General features: G+C 37.7%; 1 protein-coding gene across 1 annotated transcript in view; it reads left to right on the plus strand.

Annotated features, from left to right (window-relative positions):
- LOC131960997 (synapsin-3-like) overlaps window positions 1-16,268 on the plus strand; it is a 176,693-nt gene that overhangs the window by 56,704 nt on the left and 103,721 nt on the right. The window contains exon 4 of the mRNA XM_059326271.1: window positions 1,905-1,996. Within this exon, the coding sequence (XP_059182254.1) occupies window positions 1,905-1,996 (92 nt within the window). The remainder of the gene's footprint in view (window positions 1-1,904; window positions 1,997-16,268) is intronic.

Below are 16,268 nucleotides of genomic sequence, written 5' to 3' on the forward strand. Positions count from 1 at the left end.
TTGCATGTAAATTAAAAATAGTAATAGTTCTCATTGTAGAAAGAAAATTCACATTTTAAAAATAGGCTAGAAACATAAATGTCACACCGCGAAAGCCCCTATGATTGAACTTTCAACTGGCTTTCTCAGCTTGTCTACATATCATATATAAATAAAGTTATTACTGTAAAATAAACATGTGTATTTTCAATAAATAGATGGATTCCAGAGGGTTAATAATTACTAAAAGATGCCAGAATGAACTTTAAAAAAAAACCAAAAAACCAAACCTATGCCTTTTACAAACACTGACGCTGAATTTTCACTATTGAGTAAGAAACATTTTGTGATAACATCAACTGTAATAAAAGCTAAATCAGTTCATGTCTGTCTCTATGTGATAGTCTGGTGACCTGTCCTGGGTGAACCCCGCCTCTCACCCAATGTCACCTGGGATCGGCTCCAGACCCCCACGACCCGAGTCCAGATAAGCGGTTAAGGAGAATAAATGAATGAATGAATAAATCTGTTCAGGAGCATTCACATCAACAGAATTCTCGACTACAGTGACAATCATTAGCAGGAAAATTCAATTGTCCCTCTCTGGTCCTTTGTCCATGTAGAAAGTCCATTCCCAGAAGTCGACTGTTGCCCCTCCTTTCGAGTGTCTCTGGGAGTTTGACTGAGTCATTAGGTAGCCGGGCTACGGCCTTTCACAAGGCCCTCACTGTCCGGGAGGCCACAGGCTGGGGATAACTCAATTTGCCTCCTCTCACCAAATCCCTCTGACTCTTGTCTTTTTCTCACTGCTGTGCAAATGCAGAAATGTAAAATGAAGTCAACCTGAAAGAATCTATTGTCTGCACTATCTCGGTGGTCACAGCTACATTTCCTGTCTTTTTGTTATTTCTTTATGAGAAAGATGTCAAGTTAAAGTGCTGCAGCCTGCATGTGTAGCTCCATCACATGACTTTCACCACCCATGACACAATGTTTTCAATTTTTTAAAATTAATATATTTTTATTAGGGCCGGGACTCGATTAAAAAAAATAATCTAATTAATTAGAGGCTTTGTAATTAATTAATCAAAATTAATCGCATTTTAATCGCATATATATATATATTTGACCTGAGAACAGTGAGAAGTAATTTTTTCACATGGATTTTTAGTATACCATTGAATAATGACTGAATACATAAGCTTAAGCACCAAAAAATGTGTTTATTTTTGTTCAAGTCCAACAGACCAGTGCAATTTTTGCCATTAAGTGTAGCAATAGCATATTTAGAAATAAAGTACATTTCAGAAATTCAGGTAGCCTATAGGTAGGTAGACCTTCTGTAAACTATAATACTTAGCTATATGGTTTTTTAAGTAAAACACAATCCACGCTCGCTACCACACTAGCCGCTAGCTGCTATATGTTTTGCATTGAGGTGATACTTGAGGCTGGATGTGTTGCGGTGATATGTGAATTCCTTGTTGCATAGCAACACAACCATGCTCTTATCGACGCTTCCATCCGTTGGTTTTTTGTAACAAAATGTCCCATCATCCACGGGGCCAACCAAAGCGCTCTCATCAGCTTCTTCCTTCATGTTCACTGTGGTTTGTTGTTGTCTGAACTCATGAACGCTAGTTGGTGCTCCAGTATAATCAGTCCGCCTGAAATTCATCCAGTGAGAAACATTCAAAAGTGCAAAAATAAGTGCGTCAATTTTTTTTTTACGCGTTTATTTTTGTGTAATCAATTAATCTTAATTAAAGAGTTAAAGTCCCAGCCCTAATTTTTATCAGAAAGACTTTTTCTTGCATCCAAGTTCTGAGTCGAGAGGTGAAATTACTATAGACAGACTTGACCTTAAACAGTAAGTTGTTGTAAGCTGTGACATATAATCTTCTCTTTCTCTCTTTATTCCCCAGGCAGAGTTCTCAGACATCAACCTGGCTTCCTATGTGAACTCGGGATGTATGGTGGACATGCAGGTCAACAAAGGTGGCACCAGAGTGGTCAGGTAAAATGCTCGAGGACGAAAGAGAGCTTGAGACGCAATCTGTAATCTGCCTCAGTGAGCCTGCACAAAGACTCCTGTTCTTGTGTCTCAGTGGCATTGTGCATGGCTCTGTGTATATTTAACATTGCTTGCACCCAGAGAAATCAAGCTGTAATGTGATTATACTAGAGCCGGAACTTTAACGCGTTAATTAAGATTAATTAATTAAACAAAAATTAATGAGTCAAAAAAAATTGATGCATTTTAATCACACTTCTTTTTGCACCGCGGAACGTTTCTCACTGGATGAGTTTCAGGCGGACCGATTATACTGGAGCACCAACTAGCGTTCATGAGTTCAGACAACAAAAAAACACAGTGAACATGAAGGAAGAAGCTGATGAGAGCGCTTTGGTTGGCCCCGTGGATGATGGGCATTTTTGTTACAAAAAAACAACGGATGGAAGCGTCGATAAGAGCATGGTTGTGTTGCTATGCAACAAGGAATTCACATATCACCGCAGCACATCCAGCCTCAAGTATCACCTCAATGCAAAACATATAGCAGCTAGCGGCTAGTGTGGTAGCTAGCGTAGATTGTGTTTTACTTAAAAAACCAAATAGTTTACAGAAGGTCTACCTACCTTTAGGCTACCTGAATATCTGAAATGTACTATATTTCTAAATATACTATTGCTACACTTAATGGCAAAAATTGCACTGGTCTGTTGGACTTGAACAAAAATAAACAAAATTTTTGTTGCTTAAGCTTATGCATTCAGTCATTATTCAATGGTATACTAAAAATCCATGTGAAAAAAATTACTTCTCACTGTTCTCAGGTCAAATATTTATATGCGATTAAAATGCGATTAATTTCGATTAATTAATTACAAAGCCTCTAATTATTATTTATTTTTTTTATCAAGTCCCGGCCCTAGATTATACCATATTTCAACCCAGGTGGGAAATATTAATAGAAGTTGTTTTAAAAAAAAGAGTCAAAATACTTAAAAGTGTCACCTCTTCTATTGTTTTTATGTGCTTTGGAGCACTGTTTTAGATCTAGGTATGCTACTTCATACTGCAAAATACATTATTTTGTGTTATATGACCTGCAGTTTTAGCTATGTAATCTGCACAATCAGCACTCTCACAGTGTTGATAATTTGGGCAATTGGTTACTATGCTCCTGTGGTAGCCAGGAACCTACTCAAACAGATTGCTTTAGAGTCATAAAAGCTACATTACAGCTACTGCGGGGCTGACAGTGGTGACAAAGGCCTGCACTTTAGACATCACTTCAATGGCAATCATCACAGCAAAGCACAAGTTCTGAATCAAACTGAAAAGATTAAGTATTTAAATAGATTGCTCTGGTATGAGATGTTGCTGCTCAAGGAGATCACTGATGATCAGCTGATCTGAGTGGAAAAGATGACCTCATGTTCTTGCCTTAACCTACATTATGAAAGCCTTTAGTACTTAAAAAAAACAGCAACACAACCAATATAAAACAATCGGCTATTTTACTTTCAGCTCATTGTTTTGATTTTCTCACCCGTAACTTTACTGTATTGGTTGACTTTCACAGTTGTCATCAGTTAAGAAGAAATGCTCTAAAACCTGACAGTACGCTACCTAGGGCTGCAAGATTATGTCCAAAATGATAATCACGATTATTTTGATCAATATTGTAATCACGATTATTAATCACGATTATTCATCATGTTAGGGAAAACATCTATATTTTATTGCACTACTTTGAAACAAACAATAGGAACAGTTTTTAGTGTGTGCATAGAGTGTCTGGTGCTTGTTGTATACAAACAGAGATCGCTAAGTGAATACACACTGTACTGCTACAGAGCTAACTGTTAGCCTATTAGCAATTTGCAGACTGGACGTTAAGGGGTTAACATCCCGTCCTGCTCTGCAGCTGGGAGAGACTGCTGCAGGAGGACTGTGCCGTTTCGACTCGTTCTTACTCTTAACAAGTAAGAAGGAGTCTCCAAAAGTCTCCAATAACACCAGAAAAAGTTCTGAAGGGGGACTGAAGGGGTCTGAAAAGTCGCTAAATATAGCAACAAAGTCGCTAAGTTGGCAAAACTGCTTCGCTGGCTTTTACAAATGGCGTGTGTTGTTGTTGCGTCGAGTACTACGTCACATCCTGATTCGCGTTCTATCCAATCAGCAACCAGGCTTTTTTTAGGGGAGAAAAACGGCCCTGCTCTTCTACAGGGACAAAAAAAGTCCCGTCAAAAGATTGCTCAGGGCGGCTCATATTCAAATTAGGGGTGTTTCGGGGATTGAGACTCGCCTCTTTCCGGGTATTGGGCTGTAGTGGAAACAGCCTTTATGCTACAGTCCACGGAGTGTCTTGAAGGTACCGCTGCAAGGTGCTCGCGCTCGTTATTTATTTAGGCAGCTACATGAAACCTTAACTATGCGTTCGCCCCCTGGTGGTTGGTGGACTACTGGTGTAGAAAGTGCTTATGCAGGAGAGCCGCATTTTAAAATGGAAATATCGCCAACGATCAGGTTAATTTAATTGTGGGGGCCAAAATCGTGATCACGATTAAAATTGTGCAGCCCTAATATACACTCTATTTGCAAACTCTCCACAGTTAACTCCTGCTTATTAATTATTATAATTATTATCCTGCTAACTGAGTACATGCCATCCAGTGTCAGCCCACCGGTCCTCATTCCAACCTTCTTGGGGAATAATCAGCTAATCTGTGTTTTGGCCTCGACTCCACACAGTTTTGCAAAATAACTTCACAGTGTTGAAAGTAGCATTTTGTTCCAGAAATGGCCTCACCACACAGTGCAGTGTGAAATCAAGCGAGAGTAATCACAAACCGGGAGCTGTAATACGGCTGATGTTACAATGCAACCTGTTGTCAGAATGGACACAGAGGTTATTGTGTGGGTGCGGTATTTTTTTTATTTTTTTTTTGGTGATATTGCTATAATGATAGAGAAGCCAAATTGGCTGCAGATGGTCTGACTGCAGCCTTGTTCACAAACAATGACATTCACTGCCAAACTGTTGTGGTTCTGCATGTCGCTCATGACTGAACCCAGCAACAAATAATTTAATGGTTGTTTCTAGCGATAGAAAGTCTGATGGTTGATGACTAATCAAGCATACTGTAGCAGTTAGAAGGACAATTGTAGAAGTTCATTGAGTGAGACACTGAAGGTTTCTCTGGATAAAAGAGCATTTTAAGACCCCAGAGTGTGAACTGATTAAACTCTGTCCTTGTCATAGATTAGAGCCAATGAAAGCTAATTATGTCTGTGATAGCAGTGTGTTTCATTCTCAGCCAGAAGAATGTTGTAGCAGACACAAGAGAGACAAAAAAATAGTTTCCCAAGCACAAACGCAAAAATGCACTCTGTCTGGTCACGTTTTTCCTCTGCGTGTATGATCAGAGGGGAGCTGCTCACACGCATACCCTTGCATCTACTGTATATTTAAAGCAGGTTCCTGCTTTTCCATGTGTCCTCTTGCTGTTTTGTTCCCAGCGATCTGACCTTTGACCTCTGTCCACAGGCATGCTCACAGAGATGATCACATCTCTGCTGCACACTTTCACACACTTCTGTGGTTTCACAGTTGTTTGTGCAGTGATGTTTTTCTCACATTACAAAACTTTGAATCTACTGTAAAAGAGAAAGATACTCAATGGAATGGAAACGGTGGATCTAACATCGGAAACACATTATGTGTGAAGGATGCTCTTGTTGTCTTGGTTGTGATTGTAAGCAGCAATAAAAACACATCTCTGTGTCTACTCCAGGGATAAACATGCATGCTGATTACAGTGCATATAGTGATTGCTCTGTAATTGGATCACAGGTGTAAATGTAAAGATCCAGTAATCCAAACCAGCTTTGAATGTCACCACATAGACATTTGGCCAGCTTAGCATCAAAGTGTAAAATATGTCTTGCATAAACAAGAATTAACTTTGAACCAGGACTGCCAGGATACTCATGGGTGTAGAAAAACAGAGAGAGAGAAGAAAAGATTACATAGCGGGTGCTGGAGATGTGTTTTTGCAAACTAACAGAAGCCAGATTTATCAATGATGTATATGCAGGCAAAAAAACATGCATATGCTATTTCACACACAGAGATGGTGTGATATTTGGAAATTAGAATATGCAAACTCATTTTCTCCAAGAGGGAGCTCAGTCTGACATGGTAAAGTAAAAAACATAAGGGACCTCCGGGTTTGAAAAGGAAAAAAGCCAATGTGGAAGTGCATTAAACTTGCATTCTTTCTACTGTAACTGCCAATAAAAGATTGTATAGGGGTCTACGAGAAAATGACCCTATACTTCTCACTTGATTTATTACCTCAGTAAATATTTACCTGATGAGTTTTTGGTCTCAATTGTTAGTTTTAGTCAAGTCTTTTACAATAAAACATGATGTTAATTTTGTAAGTTCTGGTTCCATTTAAGATAAAGGCATAGTAATGTGTATATGTGTACAAAATACTTCATTTTTTGCACCAAACCAACTAGCTTGTGCTAATTAATAACTTTTAATAACTTCTCAAAACTTCCAATTTCTTGTTCGACTATGGTCACTTTTATCTTAAAAAAACCCAAAACAAGATGGTGACAGCAAGATGGCCAAACTCCAGGCATAAAAACGGTAGTCCATAAACATATAACTTCCTGATGTCACGTGGCTATGTTGACCCCTTTTATACACTCTATGATTAACATTCAGGTTCACAATGATTGATACCAATGTGAAAGTGCATTAAGCCTGCATTCTTTCTACTGTAATTGCAAATAAAAAGGTTAAAAGGAGTCAGATTGTATAGGAGTTTATGAGAAAATCACCCTACTTCTCACTTGTTTTATTACCTCTGTAAACATTTTCCTGATGAGTTTATGATCTCAATCTTTAGTTTCAAGTCTTTTACAATACAGCATGATGTTATTTTGTAAGTTCTGGTTCCATTTAGAGTAAAATAGATGATAAAGTAAGGTATGCTTTAGGGCGCAAACACAACCATTTATGAAACAGGATACAGGCATAGTAATGTGTATATGTGTACAGAACACTTTCATTTTTGCACCAAATTAGCTAGCTTGTGCTAACTGATAACTTTTAATAACTTCTAAAAACTTCCACTCTCTTGTCCGACTATGGTCACTTTTATCTAAAAAAACCCCCAAACAAAACAAGATGGTGACAGCAAGATGGCCAAACTCCAGGCATAAAAACGGTAGTCCATAAACATATAACCTACCTGATGTCTCTATGATTGGCATCCATGTTCACAATGATTGATACCAATGTGGAAGTGCTTTAAACCTGCATTCTTTCTACTGTAATTGCCAACAAAAAGGAAAAAAGGAGTCAGATTGTATAGGGGTCTATGAGAAAATCACCCTACTTCTCACTTGATTTATTACCTCGGTAAACATTTTCCTGATGAGTTTATGATCTCAGTCGTTAGTTTCAATTATTTTACAATACAGCATGATGTTCATTTTTGCACCAAACTAGCTAGCTTGTGCTAACTAATAACTTTTAATTAAGTCAAATCTAAAATCTTCCACTCTCTTGTCCGACTATGGTCACTTTTATTTAAACAAAACCAACAAGATGGTGACAGCAAGAACGCCAAACTCCAGGCTGAAAAACGGTGTTCCATAAACATATAACCTACCTGATGTCACATGACTATGTTGACCCCTTTTATACACTCTATGATTGGCATCCAGGTTCACAATGATTGATACCTGAAAACAGAATAAATCTGATATGAAGAATGTGCATATATAATGTATGTCTAAGTTGTACAAATCTGGGCTATTTTTGGTTGATGTGTTTCCTTTTCATATTACCTCCATACTTGATGAACTAATGAACCAAAATTACTTTTATATTACAATGAAGCCGCTGGTTCGTGGTGGAGCTTACATGCGATTTTGCTGTCGCTACTGTATGTGCGAAGTGCAACGTGGCACGCACTGCACAGCCTACAGTACAGCAGAGTGACACGCCACAAGATACAGTAGTTATGGCGTGTTGTTCCCTGCTGTACTGCTGTAGTCAGCCCTTTGGCTTCTCTGCTCTCTGCTGCCAAAACCTCCAGCAAGCTGCTCGGCTCCAAGTGGGAACGCTGGTCTGGCTGAAAGACGGATCACAGCAGCCAAAGTATGATAAGCCGCAGAGCAATGTCTCTCTCCTCCAGCATCTTTACAGAGCTTGTGGTGTGGTTCATAAACCCAGATTATTAATTAGTGGTGATTAATGTGGGGGAGTGGGTGCATTAACTGCTGGTGATTGAGGAGTTTATTGAGCTTGTTTTACTGTTGCACTCACTGGAAGCAGTTTTGGGTGGCGAGTCAGCTAGATGGATAAAATGTGGATGTAAATGAATGTGAGGTGGAGGTTTCCATCATTTAACACTGAACTTTTCAGCTCAACAAACTTTAGACCTCAATATAAAACAGTTATTGCCCAATTAACACTGACTGCTCACATTATTGTACCCTTGAGGACACTGATACTTACAGTAACTATGAATTTCAAAGCTTCATTCAACCTAAACAAGCTGTATTTTTGCTTATTTTTGTCCATAAAGACGACAAGAGGACTGATCATTGATTTGTATATTGACATACACCAGTTGGTTTCAACACAGCCTGCCAACCAGAATGAACTGCCATTTTGTTTGATTTAAGTCATTCAGCCTGACATTGTGTACTTGCAACAGTTTTTGGAGATTTTTAAACAAAAGCCTAAGAAGTGGGAGGCTATGGCTCAGTTGGTAGAGCGTTCGTTCAGTGATCGGAGGGTTGGTGGTTTGATCCCCGACCATAGCAGCCTACATGTCGAAGTATCCTTGAGCAAGATTCTGAACCCCAGATTGCTCGATGCTGCCTTCATCAGTGTGTGAATGAATTCCCAATGGTGGCAGGTGGTACCGTTTGGGGAAGCCTCTGCCACCAATATGAATGTGTGGGTGAATGAGCGCAGTTTGGAGTGTAAAGCGCTTTGAGTGGTCGCAAATCGACTAGAAAAGCGCTATACAAGTACAGGTCCATTTACCAAGATCAGAGGCAAATTGGTTCTTGGTCTAGTGAGCAATGATTGCTTGATTGTGTGAATTTTTAAAGATGCAATCTGAGAGATGCGTCGATGCATTGTAGACGGCAAAGAGATATCTAGCAGGTTAAATATCTGTACTACGTACTCTGTACGTAAATATCTGTCTGTGAGTCCTAAGCCTGTAGTGTGAAATCTGTTTTGACCGGCTATGACAGCAACGACAGCCCAAGTCTAATGAAATTGCAAGATACGGGACAAGATGGAGCACATGCAACATCAGCAAACATGGTAACACTTTAGATTAGGGAACACATATTCAACATTAATTAGTAGCTTATTAGCATGCAAATAAGTTACATATTGGCTCTTAATTAGTCATTATTAAGTAGTTATTAATGCCTTATTCTTCATGGCCTTATTATACAACCAGTAAGCCATTAACTAAGAGTTTTCCCTCAATAACCTCAGAATTATTGCTTATTAGTAGTAAGGAAGTTGTTGCATATGAGTTACGATCTTAACATGCTTTACTTTGTATGGACTTTATAAGTCTCTACACAGCGGTGAACGAAACCATGGAGACAGCAAATATCCACCTTCTCCAGACCTTTGACGTGACTGGTGGCTCCTTTTGGATGAGGATTGGTGGATTGTAATGTCAATCATTACTCTACAAAGTGGCTCACTGGTAGACTAACATTGGTGCAAAGTGAGCAAGTAAAGCATATAAGAATCGTAACTCATATACAACAACTTCCTTACTTACTACTAATAAGCAATAATTCTGAGGTTATTGAGGGAAAACTCTTAGTTAATGGCTTACTGGTTGTATAATAAGGCCATGAAGAATAAGGTATTAATAACTTCTTAATAATGACTAATTAAGAGCCAATATGTTACTTATTTGCATGCTAATAAGCAACTAATTAATGTTGAATATGTGTTCCCTAATTTAAAGTGTTACAGCAAACATCACTTTTTCTTCCTTGGTTGTCGCTGCAAATCAGCAGAAACAACTTGGATTTCTAACTTGTTATCCATTATTGGAGGAAAGAACTCCAGAACAGGAAGATCTTTCCTGTTCTCTAGTGTGTTGTTCTGACACAATGGTGGGCCATCAGTGTTTCCTGCACCGTTGGCACTACTCAGACCCTTGTTGGCAGCCTACCAGCCTGCAAGATCTTCAGCCGCCACCACCACCAATTTCTCAACTCCATGTGGGAGTTATCTCTCTGCTGGCTGGGCAGATAACCCTTGATTACAAATCTCATCATAGAGCCTCAGCACCAAAGACTTTTGGTCCAGTTATGGTTTCCCATTTTGAGTGACAAGTAGATTACTGCCACCCCGTACGACACATGTGACGTAAGACGACAGAACAGTTCCTTCCTCCTAGTGAAATGCAATAAGTTGTTAACGTCCCTGTAATACTAGGGCAGGGCGATATGGACCAAAAGTCATATCGCGATAGGTTGAATATCGATATACGGTATATATCCTGATCCTATTGAAGTAAACAATAGAACAGTAAAATACAATAAGATAAAATACATTCAAATAGAATAAAATAAAATAAGATAAATAAAATGTACTGCCCGCACAAAATAAAATATGTATGTATACAAATAAAAACATATAATCATAAAAAAGTCAGAGCCAAATATGACATGTCACAAGTAGTTTTATTGAAACTTTTTAAGTGAACATAAATACTGTATTACAACATAAGTACCTTTAAAAAAAAAAAAAAAAAAAAAATCAAAGCTCCATAAAGTGCACATTTAAATAAAAAAAAATCCTATATTAAAATAGCCTATGAAATAAAATAGGCCAATCTTTTTCCAAAATAAATATATTTATATGAGAAAAGAATAACGAACATTACAAAAGAGCAAAACTTGACAAACCCTAGTTAGGGCAGCATTTACATATAAAGAAAGATTTTTTTTTTTAAAAGTATATCGGTATATTCAATATGGTCTAATTCCATATCACATTACAAAATATATCGATATATCTTTTATAACGATATATCGCCCAGCCCTATATGATCCTGAACATTTCGCTGTCTGGATTTGAGAAAGTTCTCTGCCTTTGTTTCAACATTACACTGTTCAGACGGGGGTTTTTCCCGACCTTGCCTTGGCCACATCACATTCCTCACTGTTCTCTGCCCCATAGGTGGAGGGAAGGATTCAGCCAGATTACATTAGCAGATCCCTGTCTGATTTATTTTTTTCTCTCTCCTTTCTATTCAATTTCTCTGTCCTGAAAGCTACCAGTCTCAGCCAGACGGGGCCACCCCTCTTTCCTTTCCAATCCCTAGGGAACACATAACATGACTCTCCTCCTTTGGTTTCCTCAGGTGGCAATTTATCGTGTAGACCACACAGAGACGATCCACACACACACACACACACACACACACACACACACACACATCCTTGTACTTCTATCTTTGTGAGGGCCCTCATTGGAATAATGAATTCCCTGCCCCTGACCCTAACCCTTAACCTAACCTTCACCATCACAACTAAATGCCCAACCCTAACGCTAACATAAACCTAATTGTAACCTTAATCCTAAAACAAAGTCTGATATCTTAAACAAGCCTTTAAAGAAGTGAGGACCAGCCAAAATGTCCTCACTTTGCAAAAATGTCCTCACTATGTTGGTTAAAAACGTGTCCCGGTCCTCACTATGTAAGAAATACAAAACACACACACACACACACACACACACACACACACACACACACACACACATTCTTGTACTTCTATCTTTGTGAGGGCCCCCAATGGAATAGTGAATTCCCTTCCAAGGTTATAATACTTTTGGATTTTTCAGTAGTTTTAGTTTTAATTGGGTTGTGAATTTTTGTTTTAAATTCAGTTAGTTTTAATTAGTTTTTAGAGTGACTTTACTACTTGTAGATTAGTATTTATTTTTTGAAATGCTTAGTTTTAGTTTAGTTTTTATTAGTTTTAGTTTTTTTGTAATGGGGTATTTGTTGGGTGGGAGATTAAAAGAGGTCACACTTAATTTTGCCTTTAATCCTTTTATTATCCATCATCATTATGTATGAAAAAGATGACAAAGATGAAAACGAAGGACATTTACTCTGTAATTTTAGTTAGTTTTGTAACCTCACAATACAGTTTCAGTTAATTATCTTTTTTTTTTCTCATTTTATTTCAGTTAATGAAAATGTTTTTTCAATTCTAGTTTCCGTTATTTCGTTTTGTTTTCATTAACTATAATAAACTTGTTCCCTAGACTCTTAAGTTAACCCTTAACCTTACCTTCACCATCACAACTAAATGCCCAACCCTAACCCTAACATTTCATTTATCCTTTATTTATTTGTCGAGGAATCATTGAGGGCAACCCCTCATTTACAATGATGTTGAGAGTACAGAGAAAACACAAATCAGAGTACAGAGAAAACACAAAACAGAGTACAGAGAAAAAACAAAACAGAGTACAGAGAAAACACAAATCAGAGTACAGAGAAAACACAAATCAGAGTACAGAGAAAACACAAAACAGAGTACAGAAAAAACACAAAACAGAGTACAGAAAAAACACAAAACAGCTCAGACAACAACACATCCAAAAACATTAAAAACAGTTACAGTAAAAGGCAGAGTTATTGGTTATCATCGTTTTAAAGTTTTACGAACATAAACCTAATTGTAACCTTAACCCTAAAATAAAGTCTGAAATTTAAAAAAAAAAGCCTTAAAGAAGTGAGGACCGGCCGAAATGTCCTCACTTTGCAAAAATGTCCTCACTCTGTTGGTTAACCCTATAAAGCCTGAACCGTGAAATAATTGCCAGAAAATTCAAAATTTTCTAAACTGGAGTGCTTGTTGAACCGGCTAACATTTTTTTCAATTCAATATCAATTTTCATATATGAATTTAATTTGGATCATATTTGATACATCAGGTCTTTTTGTGCAATTTGTTGCTCACAGTTTGCTTTTCTTAAACTCACATAATCACATAAAACCAAATATTTTTAACCAAATAAAACTTTGACTTTCCTTTTAACATTTTCCTCAAACAAACAAAATATTTTTTTCCATATAAAACAACATCATACATCTGCTGATATGAAGTTTTCACACAGCAATCACAGATTTTTTTTCAGCAAATCATTTTTGTTACATCTGGTATTTTTGTGAAATTTGTTGCTCTAAGGAAATTCTAAATTAAAAAGACAGTTTGCAGAATCAAACCATTAAATTATAGCCATTTGGATTAAATGTTTAGGAATAATTGGTCAACACTGAGCAGTTTTTGCTCTCTCTCTATACAAAGTGGGGATTTTAGATAATTTATTTATATCATCAGGTTTTTCAGGGAAAAAAATATCACACTGATGATTTAGAGGTCTCAAAAACATATGTATCAAATATGATACACTTGGCTTTATAGGGTTAAAAATGTGTTCCGGTCCTCACTATGTAGGAAGTACAAGAACACACACACACACACACACACACACACACACACACACACACACACACATACACAAAAGAATACAATCCTTAACCCCCCCTTTGAAAGCCCATTTTAATCAGTGTTGGACCTGTCTGCCTGGAGCGGCCTCAACACCTAATACCTCAGACAGGTTCATCTTGTTACCGAGCAAATAAATCCCACTCACAGACACGCTGAGTTCAGACATGGCTTTAGGAGGCCTGAGGGTGGTTTCCTTTAGGAGCACTGTGACTGTAATGAAAGCATACAGAGGGTCCACTCCACCATCCCTGCTTTTGTAATATAGCCATGAATACAAATGGCCCCGCTAATTCACTCAAACTCCTAACAACACTCATTTCCCCTCCTGCCAGAGGTCATTTGATGCTCTATCGCTCTTGCAGCTCCGTTCCTCATTCCAACCGCCTCCCATGGGTCTCGTCTCCAAATCCTCAACACAATCACCGTTAAGCAACTAAACATTCTCTAATTGTTTTACTAGTAGATACGCCAAAGCTTTTATTTGTGTTTTAGTTGTTGGTGTGCGTCCTCTGTTTGCAACGTGACCTCCCGGTATATTTAGACTGAGTATCGATATACGATATGTATCCCGATATTTTTATCGCACAGTGAGAGCAAATGTTCAGTCAAAGTCAATCCAATCCAATCCACTTTAGTTATAAAGCACAATAGATATAATAGGGGGGCAGCATAGCCAGACAGCCATCCACATTAGCAAACACAAGGTTTCCAAAGTGCTGCACAACAATAAATAGATAACACAATACAAAGAGATGAAGTAAATAATAGAACAGTAAAATACAATAAGATAAAATACATTAAAATAGAATAAAATAAAGTAAGATAAATAAAATGTACTACCAGCACAAAATAAAATATGTATGTATACAAATAAAAACATAAAATCATAAAAAAGTCAAAGCCAAATATGACATGTCACAAGTAGTTTTATTGAAAACTACTTGTGACATGTCATAAACATGTCAAAAACGTATTTGTTGGCGTCTGTTTGCTACGTGACCTTCGCTGCGTTCAGCACTGTGTGGAGATGAACCCTGGAGTGAGATTGCAGCTGGACGCCATCCAGAGCTTTGGCAGCCCTGACCGGGCCACCGCCCAGGAACTGAGCCACTGCCAGCTCGCTGTGGAGCCACCAGGCCTGGAGCCACAACCACAGGGAGTCCTAGATCCAGGCCAGGGGACCACAACATGATGCTAGGCTACAGGGAGCCACTGCACACACAGAGGATGGAGGGTTCTTTAGGGCAGATTTTTGGAGGAAAACTTCAAAAAGTATAAGTCTTCCTTGGGCTTATAATTATTATTATTATTATTATTATTATTATTATTATTATTATTATATTTTATTTTATTTATAATTATTGTATTTATTTTATTTTTTTACTGTACTATTATTATTATTATGTCCTTGTTCTATTCTGTGTTTTTTCTATTATTGTTTTTATTTATTCTACCCCAGTATTTTATTCTATTGTATTTTATTATACTTGAATACCGGACTGCTGTGACAACCGAATTCCCCTTCGGAGATGAATAAAGTATCTATCTATCTATCTATCTATCTATCTATCTATCTATCTATCTATCTATCTATCTATCTATCTATCTATCTATCTATCTATCTATCTATCTATCTATCTATCTATCTATCTATCTATCTATCTATCTATCTATCTATCTATCTATCTATCTATCTATCTATCTATCTATCTATCTATCTATCCGTCCATCCGTCCATCTGTCTATCCATCATTCCATCCATCCATCCGTCCATCTGTCTATCCATCATTCCATCCATCCATCTGTCTATCTGTCTATCCATCCATCCATTATCTGTCTATCCATCCATCCATCCATCCATCCGCCTATCTGTCCATCCATCCATCCATCCATCCATCCATCCGCCTACCTGTCTATCCATCCATCCATCCATCCATCCATCCATCCGCCTATCTGTCTATCCATCCATCCATCCATCCATCCATCAAACGTAGCGTACAACATTTACAAAGTGGTAATGCTTGATCTGTTTACATACCTTTTTTTTCCCAACTTCATCCATTTTTCAGTTAAAGAGTCCACATTGGATCCAACTTTGCTCAAACATTTCAACGTGTTCCCTACTGTCAGCCAAGTGGATCTCAATCTACCAAATAAAATAAACAAAAATTTTGTTTTTCCACAAAATTGGATAAAGCGGACAGACGGGGGGTTTTGGAAGCTCTCCAGACGTTTTTGATTGATGATGTTTATCATTTAACAAAAGCATACAAAGTTTTCATTAGCGGAGAGCCAAAGTAAGTATGAAAGTAAAGCCCAAAGGTAATGTCTTTGTTTAATGTTTGACAGGACTAAACATTTTCGTACATAAAATTAAGAGCGCTCTGCTCCTCTGCTGCCAAAAGGCAATCCTTCTCATATGTAAATAATCACTTTAATTGCTTTGGATTTTTCAACAGTTATTATGTTATTACACTGCACAAGGCACATTTTAATTTAATAATACTGGCGTCTTGTTGACCTTAAAGACAAAGTAAAGTTGCAACAGAGAGAACTGAGTGAGAGCTCTGTGGAGATAAGACAAGACTCACTAAAGTTGTACCATTGTAGTACTTTTCAAACTGATTGTCACCTCTTAAAGAACTTAACTATAATAACTCTTTAAACTAGT

The sequence above is a fragment of the Centropristis striata genome, chromosome 22 (assembly GCF_030273125.1).
Source record: "Centropristis striata isolate RG_2023a ecotype Rhode Island chromosome 22, C.striata_1.0, whole genome shotgun sequence".
NCBI classification, from domain to species: Eukaryota; Metazoa; Chordata; class Actinopteri; order Perciformes; family Serranidae; genus Centropristis; species Centropristis striata.